The 25,971-nt window shown below is 38.7% G+C and overlaps 2 protein-coding genes across 4 annotated transcripts; one reads left to right on the forward strand and one right to left on the reverse strand.

Moving 5' to 3' along the window:
- The first annotated feature begins 184 nt into the window (after window positions 1-184).
- LOC122569496 (zinc finger protein GLI2-like) lies at window positions 185-21,820 on the forward strand. 3 transcript variants are annotated; one of them, XM_043730632.1, is made up of 5 exons: window positions 185-6,500; window positions 10,018-11,256; window positions 11,575-12,066; window positions 12,526-13,371; window positions 17,240-21,820. In XM_043730632.1, exons 1-3 carry the CDS (start codon window positions 6,335-6,337, stop codon window positions 12,012-12,014), a joined length of 1,845 nt encoding a protein of 614 aa, XP_043586567.1. In that variant the 5' UTR covers window positions 185-6,334; the 3' UTR covers window positions 12,015-12,066; window positions 12,526-13,371; window positions 17,240-21,820. The 3 variants fall into 3 exon arrangements, with proteins under 3 accessions (XP_043586567.1, XP_043586568.1, XP_043586566.1); XM_043730633.1 differs by having other exon boundaries at window positions 12,526-12,789; window positions 12,885-21,820; XM_043730631.1 differs by having other exon boundaries at window positions 12,526-21,820.
- LOC122569494 (AFG3-like protein 2) lies at window positions 21,572-25,967 on the reverse strand. The gene is made up of 13 exons (XM_043730627.1): window positions 25,719-25,967; window positions 25,253-25,376; window positions 24,871-25,174; window positions 24,677-24,770; window positions 24,446-24,611; window positions 24,230-24,359; window positions 23,756-23,874; window positions 23,391-23,666; window positions 23,082-23,309; window positions 22,755-22,981; window positions 22,510-22,686; window positions 22,205-22,423; window positions 21,572-22,121 (listed from the first exon to the last, which is right to left on the reverse strand). The coding sequence occupies exons 1-13, from the start codon at window positions 25,800-25,802 to the stop codon at window positions 21,861-21,863; spliced, it is 2,409 nt and encodes an 802-aa protein (XP_043586562.1). The 5' UTR covers window positions 25,803-25,967; the 3' UTR covers window positions 21,572-21,860.
- Window positions 25,968-25,971: the final 4 nt, after the last annotated feature.

Raw genomic sequence — 25,971 nt, forward strand, 5'->3', positions numbered from 1 at the left:
GCTGAGTTTCTTTTATTGCGAATTGATTGTTTCTAATAACCAATTACGAACATACTTATTAATTTATCTGTATTAAATAAAAAAGATACAACGAGATAGGTTTTTTAAATTATTTTTTTCTAATTTCAGAGCATGTTAGTTAGAAGTTTATAAGAGAATCATGTATCTAACATTTCATAAAAAGACAAATGGAAACGCGTACAATTTCAGAGCAAAACTGCTCGTTCCACGGGAAGGAAACATTTTCGCACACAAGGGGGATGACAATTGCGAATGAAAATTCTGTTGCATTTAATTGAAGATCGAATGGTAACACGATTCGCTAATCAGACTTTCCTTTAATCCTCGGGGCTTACGTCGAAATTCGGTTCAGCGTTTTAATTGTCTCGTTGTCGGTCAAAGCTCCGCACTGGAAAGCGGCTCGATAAATATTAATAAGAGCGTTTTGTAACCGGGGACCGCGGGGCTCGTAAAACTAAAATACACGGTCCGTAATGCGGGATCGCGTTCCTCTCTCGGAGTTTCACGCGATTGAATCGACCGTCGTGTCTGGAAGAACGTATCGAAGGATTGAATCGCGTTAACCTCTGAAAGGACGCCTTTTAAATTTCCTTTCTCCATTCACCGCTGACTTTTCTTCCCTACCGACTCTCAGTTTTCCAAACGAAAAAACGTTCCTACATATACTACGTTAATTCGTTATCAAAGGCACGACGGAACTAACCGCAGAAATATTTTCCCTCGAGCTTCTCTACCCGCCATTCCGCTCTCCATATACGATCTTTTCTCGAAATATAATTATTCCTAGCCGAATAATTATTATTACACCATAAATGTTTGTGCAAATTCATGTTCTTATGAATGCAACTGAAATGAAATTTCTTCGTAGCTTAAATATTAGAATACATATTTTGTTTTGAATATTTGGAGTATTTTTTCATATTCTGTGTGTTCTAGAAATATGACTGTTCATGATGAATGAATGTTTTGTTTTAGACATTTTGGATATTTTCGCGTATTCCACTTTCGTATTTATTCGCTGCCTTCTCTGTTTGAAAACGAATTTGAATTTACTAACTTTTAATTCCGGGATTACAGAAGCGTCTGGTTAACAGATTAAATTTTCCATAAACGCATAAACGTTCTAATGATTGTTATAATCCCTGATCAAACATTATCGGCATATATTCCATCACATGCACGATGACCCACTCTACTCTACACAAGCGTACGAAAAATACATATCAGCAGCTTATATCATCTTGCTGCCAGCTGTCAGAGACAAACGTCTCTCGTCTACGAGGAATTTCGACCACTCCTTAGGTATCATTAAATCCACGCCAGTAAAAGAAGCAAAAAGAGGAGGATCGTATAACCTTTATGGCGTCCCTAGGAATCAAGGAAAACACGAGGGATGAACACAGCCAGAAAGAGACCGCAAGAAAAAGAGCGAATTCTAAGATGAAGAAGAACAGGCTAAATAAGTGAACGATGCGCTATCGCGAACGACGCAGACGATACGAGCGGTTAGACGACGTCCAGGAGTAAGCGTCGAGATTATAAGGAACGCATACAAACCACCCCAGCTTGCTCTCTTCTCTTGGCGACCACGTGGACAGAAGACAGAGAACATTCGACGAACAAGCACAGCTAGAGCTACCTTGTACAACAAGGACGTCTCGTAACTGTAACCAGCGAGGAGGAGGGAGAGAGAGAGAGAGAGAGAGAAAGAGAAAGATAGATAGGAAAATACCTGCAAGAAACAGTAAAAGGGTGAAAAGGAGAAATATAGAGGGGGTGGTAAACGAAGGCAGAGAGGAAAAAGCAAAAGGAAAGCAGGACGCAAAGCTGGCAATGAGTAAGGAGAAGGACCAAGAGAGATCTTTCGGTGAGTGGAAGAGAGAGCTAGATGATTGGCAAAGAGAAAGAGGATGAAGAAGGAAAAAGAGAAAAGGTAACATGAGCGATGCGCTATCGCAAAACCCTGGCAGCGAACGCGGCACGACGCCGGGGTCGGCGCTATCGATTGGCGTCGGCGTTTCCTCGACGTCGCTATTTGCCCGCCGCCGACGTTTCCTTTCTCTCTTCCTCCTACTCGCCACCCTCTTCCATTCTCCCTGTCTTGCTTCCTCGTACGTTCTCACCTCCGCTCCGTTCATCCTGCTTCGCCACCCTCGAACCACCCTCCTTTTCGTCTCTGTTTACCCTCGCTTCTTCTTCTCTCTCGCCCTCACAACGCTTCCTATAACGGTGTCTCTCTCTGTTGCACAGAATCACCCTTCTATTCGTCGAGCTTCTACTATCTCTATATACTTCTTCTCTATCTTCTCTATTTCACTACACATTAGACGATCCCATCTCTGTCCCGCCGAATGATTCCACCACCGGCTAGAAGCAACCACCCTTCGTCCTCTCGCCATCTACACCCCCTTGTGCAGCCTGCTAGTTGCATAGCTATCTTCGTTGGTCTCTCGTTGCTCTCCGTACCCGCTCCTACCTCCCCCTCCGTTCACGACTCTTTTCCATCCGACGCGGTAACAGGTGTTGCTCCGGCCCCGAACTCGTACAAAATCGATGGGCAAGAGCCACATCGGCGTCGCGGCGAGGGGTGGGTTACCCCTGCCGGTTCGCTCTCTTGCTCGGCTTCCTCGTTCCTCTGCTCGTTTCAACCCCTCGATCGCGGAGCCAGCCAGAGCTTTATATATACACGTATATGTATAATGCCTGACGTGTGTGTTCGCGAGACGGTGTGGCAGTTCGTTGGAGATGGAACGGAGCAAAAGCGAAACGGAGAGACGACGAGCAGTACGCTGCTCACGCTTGACAGGGGATGGTTGATAAAGCGGAACAAGGAAAGAAATAACCAACGTATAGGATAAAGAAGGAGAAGCAGTTTACGGGGGTGAAAGAGGTACTGGGGATGGTTTACGGAGCAGGACAGAAATAGGAGGAAAGTATGGAAGAAAAAAAGAGACAAAGCGTAAAGAGGGTGGAAGAGGACTGGGAAGACAGAGAGGGCAACACCGGGCAGGTTGTGTGCAGGCCTTTTAGGGAGGGAAGCGAGAAGGAGCTCTGCACGAAGCGAGGAGGAAAGGACGCAGGCGCCCAGGACGCGGGGCGACGCTGCTCGACGACGCTGCATTGGCAGTTGCACCCCAGCCACACCCGGTACGAGCCATGTAGTCGGGCTACCCTCCACCGCGATACACGGCGGACAATTGTTGCTTCTGCGCCCACAGGTGGTACATCTTCATCTTCGATCTTCGTGCCCGTAGACGTTCGCGTCCGGTGTGCCACGTCGTCGAACGCGACCGGGGCCCATGGACGAGCCTCGATCTATCGTTGACCGGTCGACCAAGCGCGCGTCGTACTGCTCGTAACCGCGCTCTGCTCGTCCATGTCGTGCCTCTCTCTACGTGTCTAGAGACCCTAGTGTTACTTACGTGCCACCGCTTGCAAAAACCTATTTCGTTTCCTCGTTCAACGTCGTTTTCAACGTTCGCATTTGTTTCGTCGTCGTGGTTACTTCTACGTATACTTCCGTGGTGCTGCTTTCACGATACTCGCGTCTATGTGTATTGTGAGCTTGGGTTTTCCGTGTGCGTTACTCGAAGCAACCCCTCTACGGCAAACGATCCAGTCGTATCGAACCGAGTAGACAGGTAAAGTCGAGCCTGAATTATTTCTGCGTTAATCGAAGGTGTTAGGGAGGAAGAGGAATAGAAGAAAGAGAAAGGTGAGACGAAGAAAGAGTACGAGGAGGGACTAGGAACGCATACGTGGTTCGTCGCCGTGAGCCACCGGCGATCCAAGGCTGCGACGAGGCCCGCGAACAGCCGCACGAGGGCAGAGTTGTAGCTTCACGCGGGTTCCTCCTTTCGCGGTGCTTCCCCGCCGTACAAAACCAGCCATCACCAGTGCGAGGAGGCTAAGAGAGGGCGAAGAAGTCGCGCAAAGTCCTCCTACGGGTTTGTTCCTGCTTTCTGACTGGCAAGCAAGACACCAAACTACCGGTAGACACTGAGACAGGGTGAAAGAGAGAAAGGGAGAGGGGACCACTTACCAGAGGGAGTTATCGACTACACACGTAAGGCGACAGCGCACACGTACGGATACACAAACATCGCGGACCTGTTGTCCAACTTGTTGCTCGTCCCTGCAAAAGGCACACCTCGCCTGCCTCCACGACGCACACGTTTGCTTTCCGAAAAAGGACCTTCGGTTATTTACAATTCGTTAACTCGAAGATAGCAGCTTGAATTTTCAGCTGGAAGAACCACAGCCTGGCTGGAACGGTCTGTTATTCAGCCTACCGAGAGAATCGCGATTAATCGAGCGTATTTTATAAATCCGCTCGCTCCAGAGATAAGAAACTGGTGATTCGATTTGCTCCTCTACGCTACTGGAATTGTACCTTCTTATTAGAAAATCTGTTTAATGGTGGAAGATTGAAGGTTCTACGAGAGACTGTCTTTATCGGGAAAATCGGTGATTTGTATCGAGAAGAAGGAATATATTTGGAAAGATTTTTTTCGAATTTACTGGAACGGTTTTAGAGAAGGTAAGAGGAAGCACGCGGCGTCGCGACCATCATTTGTCGGATTCACCGCACTCGAAATCGCCGAGATGAGGGTATCGTCGCGAGAATGGACACGCCCGATGCTGCACGAGAGTGTTGCCGGCAGAATGGAACGATGCTCGGATCAGGAGGGCGAGTAGACGGTGAAAATTAGTCCGAGTGGCGAGCACTGACCTCTGAGAGAGACTCGATGCGGTATCAGGACGAACCAAGATATAAAACATGAATAATTAAATATAATATGAATATTCATAAATAATCATATATGTACATTTGAAGTATATGTACATTTTTAATAACCGTGAACACTGAAACAAATTTTAATCGAAGAGAGTCAAACGGCGTACGAAAGAAAATTACTGAAGAGGATAGCGTTAATAAAAATAGTTGATACGGATTGTTTGAATTTTATTAAACTACGATGAAGCGTATAGGTGAAAGATTTATCCAGAGGAAGAACGTAAGCACCGGAGGCGACAGTAAGCGGAAGACAGGGCAAAAGTAGACGAAGACCGAGGAATACAGTAAGAACCACGTAATCTTCCACCCGTGAATACAACGAAAGCAATATTACAAACAAGGTAAAGCAACAAAGAGAATCTAAGAAAAGAAACAAAAGAAGCAAAATAAGAAGAAATAAAGCAAGGCAAGCTACATTTTTCTTTCTCTCTTATAAACTCGAGTTACACCGAGGAATCTCATCTGGAACCACGTACATTAACACGCGCAAACCAAGTGTTATTAAAAAGAAAGTTTCCAGTGAGGAAACAATTGCGGATAATCCCAACTTCCGGGTGTATCTGAAATCTCGAGTTGGACTGACTCGCTTCGCCGAAAAGATATTTTAATATAAATCTATACACGTATCTATATATGTGTATATATACACACACTATATAAATACACAAATATACAAGTATATTTATACACACAGACACGTGTGTATATATATTTACGTGAAATACACACGTAGCTCCGTTTGAAATCGTGCAACGACATCTAGAATTAAAATACCGCCCCCAAACGGCGATCGGAATCGACATTTCCGGTAGAAACGAGCCCGCCACAAGGAAGTGTCCCGTTTTTATCAACTCTGCGAATCGAATATCGATGTTGCAATTACTTGGAGTTTGACTAGTTCCTCTCGAGACGCTCGTGTAAGTCCACTTGGAACACGTTTCATCGTACGACACAGGGAACACAGGACGAAATTTGTTTAACGAGCAAGAGGAGACTCGATAGGTGATCCAATCGCGAACAGGAAGTAGGATGAGGACGAGAAGATTGACGATGAGAAACGAGGCGTTGCTGGGCTGAAACATCGATCGTTCGATCGACCGTAATCCTGGTGGCCTCCACGAGGACCACCAGGGCGACATTTTGCGCGAATCGAAACCACGATCGATCGTTTGATAAACGACGATCGTCTTCGGCTGAACGAACGTCTATCTGGTGCTCTGGAAGTACAAACTCGGGAAGAATTGATCATTAAGAAAAATATTTTGTTTTTCGAAAAGAATATAAACATCGGAGGATTTCTTCTTATTCGTCACACCTTTTTTTAACCAGAAATATAATCGAAATAATTCGATAAAAATCTATCCGATGCTCTGGAAATACGAAGATAGAGAAGAATTTTTTTCCAAAAAAATATAAAAATTGAAGGATTTCTTTTTGTTAGTTGTTTATTCTTCATCTACATCGGATCTGAATTTCTCTCTATTTAGGACCAAGAGAAAGAAACCAAAAGCCAAGATGCCGCGGTGTTATATGGTGAAGAAGGCCCTGTGCAACAAGTATATAAGCAACGTTGCCAGAGGATTCGAGAGCTGGGGTCGCGGAAGGACCACGCCATCGCCGACCACCATACAAATCCCAGTTTCGCCCATAGAAGGGAGCGTCGCACCCCCTGTTGCTCAAGGTACAATCCTGGCTCCGGCTTCTTATAGTTCTATCCTTGGCTCGATTATAATCCCTGGTATAGTAATTAAATGGTCGAGCAAGATTTTTTTACGATAGAAGCGATAGGTGTTTGGGGATTTCATGTTTTATGGAGTACGTGGGGGGTTGATTATAGCTCAAAGGTTCTCATTGATTGATACTTGTTGCGATTGAGTACAGATGTTAAGATTACAAGATACAAAGTTGATACATGCTTCCTTCTGACTTTTGTGCTATAATTTTGTTATTTTTTCTTTTTTATTATATTTTTTCTGTTTTAGTTCTTCTTTATTCAGGTGATTGGATTTACTGGAATTTGATCGGATTTATTTTTGTTTATTTATTTAAACTTATGTGGATTTATTTAGATTTGTTTAGATTCATTTGGATTTATTCGTATTTATTTGGATTTATTTAGATATTTTTAAATTCATCTAGATTTATTGACATTTATTTGAACTTTTTGTTATTCTTGGGGGACGTAATCGGACTTGCTTAAGTCTCAATTTATTTAGACTCATTTGAATATGTTCAATTTTATCTTGCGTAGAAAATATTCTCAAACATATACTCAAAAGAATTATGTAGCATCGAAGATTATTTTAAACTACTGCTTCCATGATTCTCAAAGCGTTATCATCCTGAAAAAGGATGAAGCTCGATTACAAATAAAAATAATAATGGTCGATTTTGAAGCGGAAAATCGATCGCGGTCGCGCGTGAAAATTCAGACACGAGTATCACGACGAAGAATGTTGAGCGATATCTTACTTGCTATTATTACGTTCAATTAATACGATTGTTGCTATTGGCCCGTGGTATTGATTCAGCCTGTAGCCATATATCGTTCATCTCGTACCGAGGTACTGCACGGACGCGTGTCTTGCCCCTAACAAGAAAACCTTCTGCATACTTTTGCAAAAAACTAAATTGCCCTTCACATCGTCTATGTAGTGGGAAATAACTAGTGAACGATGCAAGTGAATGACGTGGAAAATGTGAAAGAATCATTCTTGATATAGGTAACTTCTCATTTGAATTTTATGCCAAAGGTTCTCTTAAAACATTAAAGCACTTTTACTCAGTTGAAACTAAAGTGAAATTGAGATAAAAAAAATTCAAGAACTGCAAAAGGATTAGTCGAAGGATTAACGTGTCAAATACATACAAACTCTCCCGTCTTTTTATAAATGAACCGTTCAGGAACTATATTAATCAACTCGCATTGTACTACAAAATTAGGGCCATGATGTATATACATATATTTTTATAAATACTTTTAAAGAGGCTTTATCGTGACGATATTTTAACGTCATCGTGGTGAAAATTCCTAGCGTCGGAGTAATTCGCGGTAACGTGTTACTCACCACGGCAAAGCTGCATTAATTGTCTGAATTGTCGTTCCCGGTGGCAGCAGTTTCCAGCAACGGCCCCGTTTATGCTTCGCGTTCAGTAATCGAGTGAATGAGAGAGTGTCATGCGAAACTTGCCGTAGACGTTAATGGAGCTACAAAGACCGCACTTAAGACTCGTTACAATGCCAGTACACGCTTGCTTGGAGCCTCTCTCGGTAAAACCAGGCCAATCGAACGTGAAATACGAACGATTCCCATCGTAAAAGCGTCAGAAACTTGCTGAAGATAAAACATTTCGCTTGACGTTTCAATTAGGTCGATTTAAATGGTGAAATCTTGAGAAAGGAACAGATTTCTATGATCAAAACTGAGCTAATATATAGATACAATAGATTCATAAGTTCTCCAAATTTTTAATGCTATTGTACGAAGATAGTTGTTCTTACTTGCATTTCGTGAACTTTCTGGAGTTTCCCAATCAAGCCAATCGATACTAGAACTAATATCGAAATTAACGAATATCAATCGTTTCGAACGATCAAACATCAAAACAACATCCAATCATCTGATCTAGAAAAATCATGCTACTTCAAAATCTTTCAAAATAACCCATGAAATCAAAGGATTCTCCCAATCTAAGCACTCAATAGCCCACAATTGACTCAATCTCATCTTCTTGTAGCTCGACTGCTGAAAACGCAAGACTCCGTAGATCTCGGAGAAAATTGCAGGCTCATCACGTTGTCACGCTAATAGCAAAGAAACTTGTCCCAAGGGAGGTGTCCGTGAAACACAGCGACAACAGCACTGAATCGAGATTCGAAACAATTCTAAAGAAAAAAAAGGAAAGAAGATAAGAGGAGCGTCGTTGAAACGAGACACGCAGTTTCATAACCGAGTTATCGTGAAATTTTATATCCGCTCGGTCGTACACTTTCCTTGGCCAGCCACCCATCCCCTTTGACCTCGTTTCCAACATGCTTGCCGTCATAATCCCTGGTCCTCCTTCGTCTCACCCTCTTGCCGCTGCTACAACGAGGTTCGACACTCTTTCGTTGGCACGTCGACAACAGAAGAACCCGGCACGCTCCTCTCCCCCGCGATTTCTCCTCGTTAAACCTCGATTAAAAAGTCAAATTAAGAAATCGAGTTACGCGCCGCGCTGTCGCTCGTCAGTTGTCTCGTTAATATCGCATTGTCGCGGACGGAAGGGACGAAATAGGGCTGACGATGCTGTTTCCGCTCCTTTGCTCAAAGTGCTCCTGGCTCTCCTTTGTGTTCTCCTTCCTTTTTTTCGACTTTTCCGTGCTTTTCTCTCGGAGGAAGGAAAGCAGCCGCGGTTATTGAATCGCACCAGCTTCCTCGTTTCGCTTTGAGAACTTACCTGGAACGATGAAGCAGAGAATTTGAGGGATCGTTCAAATTTTAGAATTTATGAGCCTCGTAACGTTAATAGTACCTCGAAATTGTATATACTATGGTCTTAAATTTGTGGTACGATCAAAGCAGGGAGATTCTACGACTCAAAGTAAGACGATGATTAAAAGTAACGAAATTACGATGGATATTTTAATTTTGAAATCAAGTTTGAGAATACGTGGAGCAGAAAACAAAATACAAAAATAAGTCGAAGATGTAGAACAAGGCTCCCTTCATTTAAGGCCTCGCTTCTGTGGAAATTTAATTTGAAGATTTGCAAAGTACGTATGCACCAGGCTAAATTCCAATAACGCATGCTATAAACGACAACAAGATTGGTCGCACGCCGAGCCATTTCACGGTTTTGCTGAGCGTTCGAAGTTGTGCAAATCGCACATGTCTTTTGATATGTAAATGCATGTGTAAGGTACAACTAATTTTATTCTGCAAGATGTTTGATAACTAATTACTACAATTGATCATTAAACAAGAAAGATTTATTATCTTGAAGCGAATAATAAATCAATAACATCGACGTACGACGTCTCTCACACGATTGTAGGTTGAGGGATTAAGCATGTTCAAACTCTATATCTTGCAAAGACCATTAGTTTTAGACACATCAATGGTATCTCAAAATTGTATATAAGAATTGGTCATCTTAAATGCATCAATCGACTTTGTAAACCAGTCACAGCTGCAGAAATATCTTCTCTGTCGCAGAATACCTGAATACGAAGTCCCAAGACACGACTGCGACGGCAGGAGCGAAGACGCTCGAGCAGAACGTCCCGAAGGAGAAGGTAAACGAGCCTAGCAATGTGGACATGACGGCGACGACAAACACCACGAGTACACCATCGACGGAATCTTCGACTACAGCTCGAACGGAGACATCGGTGATCACCTGCACAGCTACATGCTCACCGTCCACGGTGGTAGCTCCGCAAACGACAGAATCAATCGCCTTGAGCGTCGAGGACACAACGATCACGACGTCCACGTTGCCTTCCACGGCTCCCAGATCACCGTCCAAAACAGTTCACACAGACCATCAGCAACATACGACCGTGCTCCATTACACGCCACCGAGGGAGCCTTCTCCACCCTTGAACACCGCTACTCAGTACCACGTGGAAGAAACAGCGGATCATTCCACGTCTGATTCAAGAATAGGGTCCAATAACGGCAATGTGATCACCAATTACGTGTCCTCGATGTTCAAAGATCGTTCAGCGGCTGAAACAGAAGCTGCACACGATTTACTAGAGCTCTCAAGATCGTTGCCTCCGTTACCACCACCCAGTGTCGCCATCGGGCCACAAAACGTGATAGAGTCACCTGCAACCGATATCCAAGAGATGACGGTGTACCAACCGAATCAACCGATCTACCAAGTGAACACTATCGGTTTAACAAGTTCTACAGTCTACGCCCATCACCAACACCAGCAATCAACAACAGCGAGCATCATTTACGAGCCCAGCGCAACGATAGTCCAGCAAACAGGCAGCGTGTTCATCCCACTGTCCCCTGTTCAAGAGATTCTGCTCACCTATAGCACGCCGTCCATCCCGTGCACGCCGACCATCCCGTGCACACCGACCATCCCGTGCACGCCGATCATGACTACACATCATCCACCCCAACTACTACCACAGCAACAGCATCTTCTCCAAGCCATAGAGGCAGCACCACCATTGACCCCACCCACGTCAGAGTGTAGCAGCGATATTGAAAATAATAATCCCAATTCGCAACCCAGTCAAAAGGATAAAGAGGTGCAAACAGTGCTCGAACAGAGCGAGGTGAAACCGGCGAGTTATACGTATGACACTTTATTGGTGACTGACGGAAGGTCAAAGAATAAGAAGGTTTTACCTATTCAGAAGACGCAGGAGGCTGAACCGGTTGAGGGACTTGAGGCGTCAAAGATCGGGCGTTACGTCTGTTGCGAGTGCGGTAAGTTATTGAGAAAATTAGGTATCGTGAGAAATATTGGGATCAGGGTAGTTGTTGTCAGTGAATTACCCCATCTAAAGTACCCTCATTGTCGTTTCTTCGAGTGTCGTTCGTTTCTTTGCTATAGGTATTTTAGAAAAGAAAGATATTGAATTTTAATTACACAAATTTTTGTAGCTTCAAAGGCACGGACTAAGCTTTAAAATCGGAGTTTTTACATAAAATGTGTCCCTCGAAAAATAGAATCTATTCAAACCCGAACAGCAGGTCAGCTCCATCATGAAACCATCGTTCACAGTAGCAATTTTCTGTTTCCAGGTAAACAGTACGCGACTTCGTCAAACTTGTCACGACATAAGCAAACCCATCGTAGTATCGACTCGCAATCGGCGAAGAAATGCATCCACTGTGGCAAAGCATACGTAAGCATGCCAGCCCTGGCGATGCACGTGCTGACCCATAAACTAACACACAGTTGCGGTGTCTGTGGCAAGATGTTCTCCAGACCGTGGCTACTCCAAGGACACCTGAGAAGTCACACGGGCGAGAAACCTTACGGGTGCGCGCATTGCGGCAAAGCGTTCGCCGATCGGTCGAATCTGCGCGCCCACATGCAGACGCACTCCGCGGACAAGAACTACGAGTGCCATAAGTGTCACAAATCGTTCGCGCTCAAATCTTACCTGAACAAGCACCTAGAGTCCGCCTGTCAGAGGGAGAACGACGATTCCAACAATGACCTAGATGCGCCTCAATAGATTCCATCGAGTTACGGTCACCTTTGGCGCTAGTGTCGCTGCACGTCATCAAGTAGGTTTTTAAGCTTCAGGTACTGGAAAAATTTGAAGAACGATCGACAAAAAATTGAGTCAGGTTTGGGTTATGTTTTTGGTAAAATTCAAAAGAGAATTTATGGAGAGTAATTCTGGGTAATTAAGTAAATGGAAGTTAACGGTGTCGGAAAATGTTTGAAAAGTTGAGAGTGAGAATATTAGATACTAGAATAGAATCTTTGATAAGAAAATTTGAAGCAATTCAAAAAGTAGTTGTGAGAAAGAACTCTTGAAAATGTTTGAAGGATAAGAAGCGAGAATATTAGGTATTAGAGTAGAGTTTTTGAAATTAAACAGTTATAGGTTTGAATGTTTAAGAAAGTTTGGCTGATTAGTGTAAACAGATACTTGAATAGCTCAAAGATGTTTGATAGATGTCTAAATCCTCGAAATAATTTGTCCTCCAAGAAATCAACTCGCAATTCTTTTCTTTCAGTTGGCGACACATCAGACGATCAACGAAATGCAAGAAAAGATTCTCCAAGGTGCAATCCCTTCTGGTATCAACTTCAATGGGTCAATTCAATCTTTCTGGAATTCAACAGTTCCAACAATGATGACTACTTCGTTGTTTCCTTTCCTCCCTCTCGTAAACATCCACAAAATCCCACGAAACATTCTCTCGATGAAAACCGTAAAAGGAAGGATTCGTCCACGAAACAACAGAAACAACGAAGAATTTCGATCGTTGACGTCACAGGTGATTTTTCGTTATTAACCAGCAATCACGAATTCATCGAGTTCCCAGTCTGGGTAAGCGAACGATCTCAAACTGATCGCGATTCATGTCACCAGAAGCTACCAGCAAACAAGGAACAGACATTTCGAAGATGAAACCCATAAAATAGGCGGACGTTGAACCAACGCGAGAATATCGTGGCTAAACTAACGTTCTGAATTCTCGTTTCGTTCTTTGTGTGAGTAAACGTTCAAAGGCGTATATTATTAACATAAGCTGATTATTAAAGTCGTGTTCGCACAGAGAAAGGAACGTTCGAGGAGAACGGAGCGTATATACAGGGATAAATCGTCGTAAAGTAAGGAGACGTGTTTCATTACATCAAGACGCGCATGGTGCGATTCAAACGACATTCCTTTCGTCCATGGACGCTCGATGAGATTCTATTCGTCGTCCGGTGAAATCGATATTCGCGTGGCATCAAGGGAAACGAAAACGACGCTCGTTCGCTTCCCGATGAAGTGTCTGGAATACGATAGAGAGAGGCAAAGAACGAACAGCGCGGCGAAAATCGATGCAATACTATCGAGGGACCATCAATTTGTGAGTAAAATTCATTTCGAATCGCCGATAGTCGATGGGAACCGGGTCAATTCTAGTCAAAGAACTTCGGAATCCAATGAAAATAATGCATGCTCCAAGTACGCTTACTAGTCGATTTAACGACCTTCTCTTTGATGAAACTTGGCAGTTTTCAGATGTCGCGTGGCAATTCGTGTACCATCGTCTCATTTTTATTCGTTTTCTGCGTGCTCTTCTGCAATTTGACTTAACGTAATAGCCTGTATATAGTGGATCCACTGATTGGGATCATTAGCATGTTGATAGGGATATTTGACTTCTATCTTAGTTCTGTCTAGTCGCGCGGAATAAAATAGTCGAAACACAGACTGAAACGTGATTCGTGATAGGAAAAGCGATCTCAAACGACCAATTAATTTCAGGACAAGCTATAGCCAAAGAAAATTTCGTTTGATTCTCCATTTCATACTTGTCAACGTTTTAACGTGCCTCTTCTTTTTCGATTCTGCTCGACACTAATTTCAACCTCATTCTCAACTTCCTTTCGTATTTTTTTTTTTTTTTCGTACAAATGTAGTAATATCGTCACGACGAGGTAAAACAATATATCGTATCGTAACGTGACCTTCGTCGAAATGATTCGCGGGCAAGTTGATATCCGATACCTATCGATGGATGATAGGAGACTATCGATGTTAGAAGCGCGAGAAGTTTCCACGCGAACGTAATTTCCTCGAGGAATCGTTTTCCCAAAGTTCCATCGGCGCCCTTGGCGTACAATGGAAACGATGGAGGGAGGATGAGCACACGTCGGAGGTTTTCATCAACATTTCACGTAAACTGGACCACCTGTTGAATGCAGGAATGACCATTGGTGGCGAAAGGGTCGCTCTCTCGTTTCGCTCTCCTAAATTATAGAACATCCTCCCGTAATTTCCTCGTTGTCAGAAGTATAGGCCAACGAGACCGCTATTTTTCGTTTTTTCTTTTTTTTTCTCTTCAATGAGAGATGATTTATAGAATGACTCGATCTGCATATTAAAAAATTACGGAAATTTTTTACATCCCCGAGGAATTTCCTAATCATCTACCTAGTCAGAAGCTTCTAGTTGATGATCGATCATTAACAAAATTTTGAGTTTCTTCTTTTATCGTAAATTTCGAAAATGGAAATCTCCTTCGACAATTTCTAATTTAATAACGCAATAATGCAACTCTTACTCGATAGTTCGTAAGTGCATAAATTTTTATTTTAGGAATTAATAAATGAACAAATATTGCAAAATAGATTTAGACTGTTCTACGCATAAGATCGTACTTAGATCGTTAGCTACGCTTTCATCGTTCCTAGTCCAATAGTCGTTTTATTTATCGTCTAGTTCACTCGTACTTACAACGTTCTTAATCCTAATATTAATTTAATAGTTTATTATAACGACGGAAGGGAAATTAGGGCGGGAAAGACGAAAGGAATGTCGAAGTATAGAAAATATCAAGGACAAGCACCGGACAAGAAACTGAAAAAAGAAATAAAGAGACTTCCGCTCTAGTCAGTGAGATACGCTTGTATTGTATCGTTTTATCTTAGGTTGCCTCGAAAAACGGGGCTAGTCTTGTATAATAGGCGAAGTGATTGTTCTTAAATTTAAGTTGTTCGTGTCGCTATTGCTTTCACGTGGGAAAAAACGCGTTTTTTATAACGACCGTAGAGATATTTTGGTACGAAAACATTTTCAGCGATTAGAAAAAAAAAAAGACAAGAAACTTAGGGGATCGACCGATTGTATTATTGCGTACTCGAGGTATCGGTTAGTTCGCGTTAAGTAGTTTTTAAACGGACGCAACGGTAAAAACGAGCTTTAGCGGTTTAAGTTTCTAATAAACTAAAGAAAATGAGAATAAAACGGCGTCGAACGCGTCTGCAAATTTTCTCGCGCCGTGTGTCTGTTTAGCAGAGCAACGTCGAACCTCGATCTCGAGGATTTTCACGTCTGCATTCGACATACCAGCAACGTGCAAGTGATTCTTCGAAAACAGAGAATGAAAGAAAATTCAACCCTTAAAGGCGATCACGAATGAAAGTTCATTGAGACGAATCTTCTTTAAACTACAAAATTAAGTGTTTTATCGTCGTTCGATCTAGATGAGGAGCAGCAAAATTACCGTTTGAGCTGGTCAAATAACATGACGGTGGTGGTATCGTTACTAGACGATAATATCAAAACAAGATCCATGATAGCCTTGAAGGGTGAAAACTGAGAGAAAGAGGAAGATTTTAAAAACAGATACAACTCTGAATTTAATTCCGCTCTTTTTGATAGATCGACGATTGTAAACGGGATTAATGAAATCACGTGTACGTTGCTCGTAACAGTGTTTGAGCGAAAAGTCAGAAATAGACTTGCCTAACGTTCGTCCGTTCGATTCTATAAGACTAGATTGGCTGTTGACATGTAAATATATTCGATTATTTTTCCACGTTCTTATATAAAGTCTATTATAATTGTAAGTATAAGGTTCCTAGATGTAGTAGCTATTTTCTCTTAACGCTTTTATTTAGATCATTTTAATTAACGATGAGTTAAGCGAGTCTGTGTCTGACCAAGTTTCAAAGATTAAGGGAACAGCTTCGAAAATCGTCCCGCACGTTCGTTTCCATGGGACAAACCAAACATTCAAGTTCTATACAATATTATGGGAGACGGATAATAATAGTTCATGCCGGTGTTGCGATAACCGGGAGCGACCAATTCGAACAGGTCGTTGGCAAATTTGATCCACATCTTCAATGATATTCACAAGCTGTACCAGTCTCGTTTTCGTGCTCTAATACACAATACTCGACAGTCAATCGAATCTCTAATCAATTAGAGTTAACCTCGTAACGGTAGTCAATAATGAAACAAAAGAGAATGATCTATATGGTTATCAAAGTACATCTTCTTCATCAGCGCAACAAATTTTAACAAAGATAAAACTTCTTAGGAAAGGCGAAGTATATTAACGTCTGGATTCTTCGAATTAGAAAATTAAAAAAGATATAGTATAGCGCAAGCAATTGATCACTGAGATATTATTATTTAATGAACAGCTACGATACCTTTTTCTCATTCAATAATTGCTAGACTAGAGATTTTTATGCATTTATGAGAAATTTCGAGAAACTAAAATGAACAGGATACGTGTAAAATATGGAAAGTGGAGTAGTTGTTATAATACTTACTAGGTGAAATAAATTTCTGTTTAGAATCACCATATCTTTAGTGTCGCGTTCAGAAGAATATAAATTCGCATAGATACCTGCAGTCTAATAATCGCTACGGTGGTGATAAATAATTTGAAAGGTGCTAGATACAAGTATGAAGGCACGGTGCTTATTATTAACGCTATTATTATTATCTTTATCGCATAATACTATTCCTAGCAAATTTCTAATAATTCTCGCCATTGTTTGAATTAAAAAGATCTGCAAATAATTAAATTCCTTCGTTTAAGATCAAACGGCTCAGCGATCAATGCTTGACTCGAATAAAAAGTTACAAAAATTCGTTGTCGTCTCGAAGACTATTTTCAGCGTCGAAAAAAGTTTTCGAAACACGATTTCCTCGATGCTTTTTTGTCGAATTCGTGGACAGGAAAGCATGATAAGTTAGTGGAGTTAATTATTCAATGGTAAAGAGGAAAAATAAAAGGGGGAAAAAAGAAAAGAAACGATGTAGCAAACCGCAGAACTGATGAACACGCGAATACAAACTAACGTTAGATCGTCGCCGTAGTGTAAACTTGAACGAAAGCAAAAAAAATTTACAAAAAAAAAAAATGGTACGATAAAAATGGTGTAATTATTAACTATATTAACGATAAACAAGCAGTCGACGCTATTTTTTAGATACGCAAACGAGTTAAGCCAGGACCCAGGACGATCATGCCTCGTACGTTTCTCGGTCCAGTGAAAATCAATTTTTCTTGTTCAACGTCATAAAGAACACACAATTTTTATTGGCTGTGCGTTCGTACTTCGAGCCGAATTTAATCGAATTGGAGGAATCGTGCATGTGTACGACGATTATCTGGGTAAAATTACTGTGATATATTTTAAAAATAACTTTATTGATTTCATTGGGATTATTATTAAACTCGGATTGTAGAGCAGAAGTTAATAATATATTATATTACAGGATATTTAGAAAGAAAGTTGGAAATGAAATTTTTAAAACATTAATCGCTCCTTCTTACAGAAAGATTGATCCTTAAAGGCTACCTTAAATGTTACTTGGTAAAAGTTCACAAACGGCACATCTATTACGAATAAAAAGAATTGACAAAGTTGGACAAGTAGAATTAAATGTTTCATTGTTATTCGATATTAGAAGGTAGAAGATTATTGTTCAAAGTGGTTACAAATAACATTGTACTGTTACAGAGCGATAATATCAAGAGAAAATTCATATGAAGTGAAATTTCCTAACTTGTAAATAGCCTTTAAGGGTTGAACATCTTTCGGGCCGCAAAATGACTTTAAATTATAGGATCGAAGTTTTAAAACGCCCTGTATATTGAAACTAATTTCCGCGTGACAACGAATCAAGAAGTTTCTAAGTTTCTAATCAGAGCGAGATCTGTCTCGTAAGTTGAAGGAAACTTTATAATTGCGTCGTTATATTATCAGCATAATTGATCTAAATCTTTCCATTGGCCAAGTTTTTCAGTACAACATAATTTACTAATTTTCTACTTTTTGCGTATGTCAGAGTTAATTACTCGGATTTGCGTCGTGCCGTCACGAAGCCACGCTTAACCGAATTTTTCTAGTAGATAAAGCTGATTAAACGGAGCCCTGATGAAACTTATTGCCTCATAGCCGTTATAATGTTAGCTAAAGGACAAACGAGCCGAAGAACGAGGAAAGAGTGGAAGCAGAACGAAACAAGAGAAGATTTTCCTTGTTTCTTCAGCGAGAGACCGATTGCTATTTCGATTCGTCGCATAATTAAGCGTTTAGAAGACTCTAAAGAGGACCAAAGTACTTAAACGTAACTACGCCGAAGCCGTGGCGCTCTTAAACACAGCGATAAAACGTAATTAATGTCACCTTTCGCGATTGTTGTCAATAGGCAAACGAGTAACAATGAGAAGGAAAAGATGACGCGAGAAAGAAAGAAAAGAAAGGAAAGAGAAGAAAGAGAGTAAAATAAGCGTGAAGGTGCTGACTGTTAAAATTACGTACGTTCGAAAACACGGTAAAAATGAACAACGAAACCAACGTGACAAAAGTTGTCCGCTGTAACTATAATTAATTAACTTATTAGACCGAATATGCACGATATATGCTATATGTATGTGTATATGTACGTATATGTTAGTCGAATTTTCGCTACACCGAAACTTTTCGCGAGAACGATCGCCTCTAATTAATCTCGATACATGAACGCTTTCATAAAAGAAAAAAAAAATTGCAAATCGAGCTCGATGTCTTTGGAATTTGGATTGTATTGGTCCTCTACGATAGAATCGCTCTTATAAATACAATTTATATTTCTTGGTATTTATATGTTAATATAAATTTTCTTGTATATTGCGATAAATTAATTACAAAGTCATGGTATAGCAATTGTCATAGATTGATGTTAAGCTTCGTTTTCAAGATTTTCTATTTCTGAACGTAGTTTAGGAGAAAATTATTCGCAACGACGTAAGAGGACGTGAAAAATGAATTATCCATTGCACGTTAAACGGACAATTTTCAGGCACTAGATAAGAAACGGGTTATCCTTTATTAAATCCAATTATGAAATTAATTAGAGCGCGATCCAGGCTCGCCTCCGTACGCGATAATTTAGATTTCGCTCGAGTTTCATGCAGAGTCGATAAGTCTGAAATCTGCAAGTTATCTGCGCCATCAAATCATTTCGCATGTACCACAAGAAAACACACGTAGACACAAAGGCAAGATACGAGCGAACAACGTTAGGGAAAAAGAAACGCATCGGTGAAAGCAGAACTTTATAGAGAAGCAGGCATGATCATCAGTAAACCTGGCTTTTGTGAAAAGGATTTAAAAAAAAAGAGGAAAAATGAAAACGAGGAAAAAAAGGAAAAAAACGTAAGATAAACAGAAAACATAAGATTTAGATTAGTGTGATACAAAGCACGACAAAGCAATAATTTAGTGATTGTATGATATATTTGATTAGTGAGTTAGCGAGCTAAGTTTAATGGTGAACTTTCGAAACCTATAAATACCTACTCGATAAATCGTATAGTTTTGTAGAAATGCTGAGAAGATTCGCCACTTCAGAGATGAAAAACAAAGAAAAAAAATTAAGAAAACGCTGTCTTGGGATCAAAGATATAGCGACGAAGGTCGGGAAAGGGTTTTTAGTAAAATATGTAAAGCTGACGATCGATGATAAAATTTCTTAACGATCTTTTCTTCTTCTTGGATTTTGAATTCATCATTTTCCTTTTGTCCTCTTTATACACTATGCATTGATAATCTTACACATATGTATGTGTATGTGAACATCGCGTTTGAAGTACGTAGAAAAATTGTTTTTGCAAACTCTGTTATAATATTTACGTTATATTTTTTATATATGCATTTATAAAAATTCACAAAGATCTTTTATAAATAAATGTGCAGTTATTCGAAACATTTACTGCTACGTTGTAAGCATTAAAAAGCACCAAGGGATAATTTTTATGCGAAACGCGTAAAAACATTGCAAATTGTAAAAGTAACATATAAGTAACAAACATTGTAAAAGTAAAAACATTGCAGATGTTTGCATACAAATTTATGTTTATACGTAACCCTTTCATTGCTGAAAACTTCAAGTTTACATATTATCTGCGTTCCGTACTAAGAGCATCAAGCCAACTAGAAATGAATAATATTTCTTTCGTGCTATTAACTATGATATTATATGACACACTGCGTATAACGAGTATCAGTTGGATTAATTCAGAGATATGTATTTGGAAATTAATGGTAAACAATTGTGGTCTTCCTTTTTTATACAATATGCACGCTCAATACTATATTTATGTAACTACACAATATGCGAGGAAAGAAGCAAAATACGTGCAGAAAAGCCAACGAAGAAGTAAATTGTGTCGCTGTTCTTAAATTTCTAATTGTTTCTGATGGGAACAATAACACGGGACGCGTATAAAATTAAACATTAGCAAATTTTTCGATCAAACGATACTTTTCTTCGGGGCAAAACGTTCAATATTCCCAAGGGCGTTTCGGCTCATGAAAATAATTTTTAAAGAAAAATCCCAAGACTGATATAGTGGATATATCGAGATGCATGCACATGTATTGCTCCGATTTGTTTAAACCCACATTTAAATGAGCTCAAAGCTTATTTATCTTATAGAAGTCATTTTTGAATGTTCTAACTTCGTAAATAACATGAGAAGGAAGAGAGAGAGAGAGAGAGAGAGAGAGAGAGTAAGTGAGTGAATGCATGAGGGAAAAAATAAACGAAGATCTGGAATTTCTACATTCATGGACGCATCTTGCTCTCTTTTTACCGTAGATATTCTTTTATTTTTTCTAGAAATAGATATTGTACAATTTGTTATATGCTATACTCATCGTTAATAATATTTTATATTAATAGGTTAATAATTTAATTTCGTGATACTCCTTACAAACACGATAAAAATACAATACATTCACGACAACACGAGATACGCCAAGGATAAAAAAATTTGTTCCTAGAACCATGACCTTTTTACTAACAAAGAAGAGACCTTCGTCGTATCAAAGCATTTTCATAAACAATTATATGTATATGAAGCTTCATATACAAAGAGCAAGTAGAACCGTTTACATTTTTTTCCGTTTGGTCTTTTCTTTTTTCAATTGCTATTTTAATATAAACCAAAATCCAATTAATGTAAACGTATTATGTTTCATTGGTATATACTGCAGAAATTCCACCAAAGCGAAACCCAACAATTAGCGATAAAAAGAAAACAGTAACATACCAAATTATCAATGTACTTACAATATTTAAGGATAAAAAGTTTCATTGCACTACATTTGTAAACTTTATTAATTATACGTTGCAAAAAAAATGACGTGAACAAAAGTTGTTATTCATTTCACCTAATTCATCACTTCGTTCATTTACTCTTTAAAAAAAATAATAAATCATACGATCCTTGTCGTCTTATCGCTTTGCGTCCTTCAATCAACACACTATAATTATAAGAAAAGTTTTTTAATAATTTATATTCATTGTCACGCTTTTTGTACACAACTTAGTTTTTGTTACAAAAGGGCATTGTTATACAGTGGATCAAACCGATATGGAAGTCTTTTTTTGCAAAACGGTATTTAATTTCATTGATATTTAAAAGCTTCGCAGATTGTAAATTATATTATCATTTATAACCAATGCATTCGAGTGTATATTCGTGTATCGCTACTTATTACACGTATTTCAAACTATAATACAAAGTACTTAATAGGCTATAATCCATAATAGTATGGTTTATAATCGCTGTTGCGGTTGATTTTGAGAACTCATTCCTGAAACTGGTTGCGGTGGGGTATCTGTACTTTCACCCTTTTTCTCATCCTTCGATTTATTCCATTCCTGTAAACCTTTAGGTAAACTGGTGTCCTCTTCGAACGATCCCGTACCTTCCACAAACTGTTCGTAAGTTGACTTTTCAGGGAAGGGCCTAGGACCTAGTAACTCTATCATATCGTCTCTACTTAAAATTTCTTGCTTTAACAAACGTTCGGCCACCTAAACAAACAATCGTAAGATCATTCATCTGCTACTATATTCATAAAAACTAACTTTTTTCATAAACCAAGAATATTTTATACCTTAGATACATTCTCCTTATGTTTTATAAGTAAATCACGTGTGTGAGTATGGGCTCGTTCAATTAATTCACGTACTTCAGTATCGATAAGCTGTGCAGTGTGTTCAGAATATGGTTTATCGAAAGTCATTTCGCCTTGCTGTGGCATTTGAAAACTCACATTACCAACTTTTTCGTTCATACCATACTGAATGACTTGAGCATATGCATTTGCAGTTACCTGATAAAAATAAATTCAATATTAGTAAATTACTTACGCGCGTTATAAATTTGTAAAGAAAGAAGAGAAACGCAGCACGACAATACTTTTTGTAGGTCATCTTGCGCTCCTGTTGTAATACGACCAAAAAATATTTCTTCCGACACTCGGCCTCCAAGTGCCATACACATTCTGTCAAACAATTGTTCTTTTGTATAAAGATATTGTTCATGAGGTAAATATTGTGCATAACCTAAACCTTTTCCTCGAGGAATTATGGAGACCTGCCCCATAAAAGAACATAAGTGAAATTATAATCAAACTATTACTATTTTTGAAATCTAAGAATCACCTTCAATAATGGATCCGCATATCTCAAAAACCAGCCTGCTACTGCATGGCCTGCTTCATGATAGGCAACCGTCTTTTTTTCTTCAGGTTGCAAGACATTCGTCTTTTTTTCCATGCCTGCAATAACTCTTTCAATGGCCTGTTCAAAATGTTTTAAGTAAATATTATCGCTCAAGTCTCTGGCTGCTATTAAAGCCGCTTCGTTACAAACATTAGCAATATCAGCTCCTAAAATCAATTCACTCATAGTATTTTCAATACATTTTTAACATTCTTCTTTCATCTTTGTTTTCAAGATTGTATTAGTAACTAATTTCACTTTTTATACCTGTAAAACCAGGCGTTAAGGAAGCCATTTTTCTGGCTAATTGGTCTTTATCCATTGTGATTTTTAAAGGTTTCAAGTGTACTTTAAAGATAGAAGCTCGACCTTTAATGTCTGGAGCAGGAACGAAAATTTGTCTATCAAACCTTCCAGGTCGCAACAAAGCTTTATCTAAAATATCTATTCTATTAGTTGCCGCTAATACAACTACATTAGTAGTTGTATTGAAACCTGAAGAAAAAAATATATTACTCGAACAAATATAAATTTTGAATAATGCAATAGATAATCTTATCAATTATTATAGTATACCATCCATTTCAACTAGAAGTTGATTAAGTGTATTTTCTTGTTCCGAATGACCGCCAAAGTTTCGGCCTCCCCTTTTTCTTCCAACGGCATCGATCTCATCAATAAATAATATACACGGAGCATGTTTCCGTGCCAATGCAAACATATCTCGAACTCTTGATGGACCAACACCAACAAACATTTCCAAAAACTCAGAACCTGATACACTAATAAAAGGTACATTTGCTTCACCAGCTGTAGCTTTAGCTAATAACGTTTTACCAGTACCCGGTGGACCTATAAAATATTATACAAGTTCTAAATTATAATCCTAAACTAATCCAAATCTAAGAAAAGCTATTTATTCCTAAGCTACATGTACTTACCCGTCAGCATTGCACCCTTAGGTATCTTAGCACCAAGCTCTATATATTGTTGTGGATTTTTTAAAAAATTTACAAACTCCATAATTTCAATCTTAGCTTCTTCACACCCAGCAACATCCCTAAATTTCAATAATTCACATAGAAATATTTACAACAATTATATAGCAAAAAGGTGATAAATGAAATATTACTCAAACACAATATCCTTAAAGGGAGTCGTACAATTGCACACAACTTTTTCCTACTCTATAAATTGACTACTTGTTAATCGTTTTAACTGCATATTCGTTTGTCTTCTATCTGCTTTTGTTATTTTGTTAATACCTCTTGTTTTTCACTGTGTTCATTTCATCCTAAAACATTCTAACGAATATGGCAGAAGAGCCCAGAGTAGAAGAAAATTGTCTACAATTCATGATAATCTTTTGAAATACAATAATGTAGCATTATACAACAATATTTCTATTAACTTACTTAAATCTTACACCAATATCTTTGGAATTAACCATTTTTGCAGTTGATTCCATTAACGCTCCAAAAAGGCCACCTTTCCTTCCCTTACCAAGTGATTCTGCTGATTTACGGAATACATAAAATATGGCTCCTGTAAATAACATTTAATGTTATATCTAGCTATGATCTGAATATCTGTCATAAATGTATATCTACACAAAAATAAACATAGCTTACCATACATAAGCACCTGTGGTAAAACTTTTAAAACATGATATAATTCTAGCTCATCCTTGTACTGTACTAATATATAATTTTGTGGCTCTATATTTAATTCAATTTGTGCATTCTCCAAATTTCTTTCAAAAGTTTCAACACTACCAATGTTGAACCATAAAGTATCCTACACAATGATAAAGTATCCATTGATTCACCTGTTTACTTAAATTGAACTACCTCTAAACTTACTTGTCCATTCACAAAATTCCCAGGTAATAATTTGACACGGACCCACTGTTTATTGATAACTTCCACTTTATCCACTACTCCTTTATCTAAATATCTAAATAGAATTAATATAAAACATTTACATGAAATTTGTATACTGAGTATGTCTACAAAAAATTATTCATTTACTTTACTATACATTATGATTCATTTACTTTGTTACAAATTCTTTCCATGTAATTTCTGTAGCTTGATTCGATAATTGTTGCAAGTACAAGTAAAACAATCCCATTAATGCAACACCAAGAAGAAGTAATTTTTCGTTCTTTTTATCTCCAAATGATTTATTGCCTCCATTCCATTTAAACTCCCATGAAAATGTACGTTTATCACTACTCGCAGAATGCATACTAGATTTTTGAGATTCTGCTCTAGATGATTGCGATTGAGAAGCTTCCTTGGATTGTCCTTGTTTAGCTTTCTCAGTAATCTTTTCAGTCGTTTTACCAGAATCTTTTTCTACAGATGAGAAATTTAAGATATCTTATAATCTATTTTTTATAGTTTAGAGCAAATTAATGAGTATAAGATAATAACTTGGTTTAAAAAATTTTTCAAATCCTTTTGGTGGCTCATTGCATAGTAATCTCCATTGATTTCGTAAATGTTCCAATGTACTTGTTTCGTTGCTATTTCTTATCGATGATAAATATCTTCTTAACTAAAACAGATTTTATGATATACAATATAACAAATATAGCAATGAAATACAACATAAAAAACCTACTTTACCATTATAATCAATAATTTCAGAAAAACAGAATTAGAAAAAAGATACAACAACTCATATATAATACTAATAACATTCTATACAAACATTATAAAAATTTCAAATACTATTAGTTTAATCTTTACATACCCACATTTAAATAAATATACACATAATTACAAAAAGTATCGGACAGCTACGAATTATATATACAGCAATTTAAATAAGAATTGATCTTTATTAAAGAAGTCATTCATGATAAAGAACAGAGGTTATGTCAGATCATATTTATACCTGAAATATATTGGCATTTTTGTAAACGGAGTTCAGAACAAATCTTTCTAATTTACTTGTCGAATATAATAGCTGATGGGCCATATTTGTAGTAAGTGTCTGTAATCACGTAATATGATGAAATTTCGTAGTTTCCACACGTTCCTTGTAGTAGATTACCGGCCACAAGACATTATTTCGACAAATATCCCCAGTTTTAATCCCTATTTCTAGTTTACAACGCAAAACGTATATAAGTTCTTAAGCCAAGCAA

The sequence above is a fragment of the Bombus pyrosoma genome, linkage group LG7, assembly GCF_014825855.1.
Source record: "Bombus pyrosoma isolate SC7728 linkage group LG7, ASM1482585v1, whole genome shotgun sequence".
In the NCBI taxonomy this organism is placed as follows: Eukaryota; Metazoa; Arthropoda; class Insecta; order Hymenoptera; family Apidae; genus Bombus; species Bombus pyrosoma.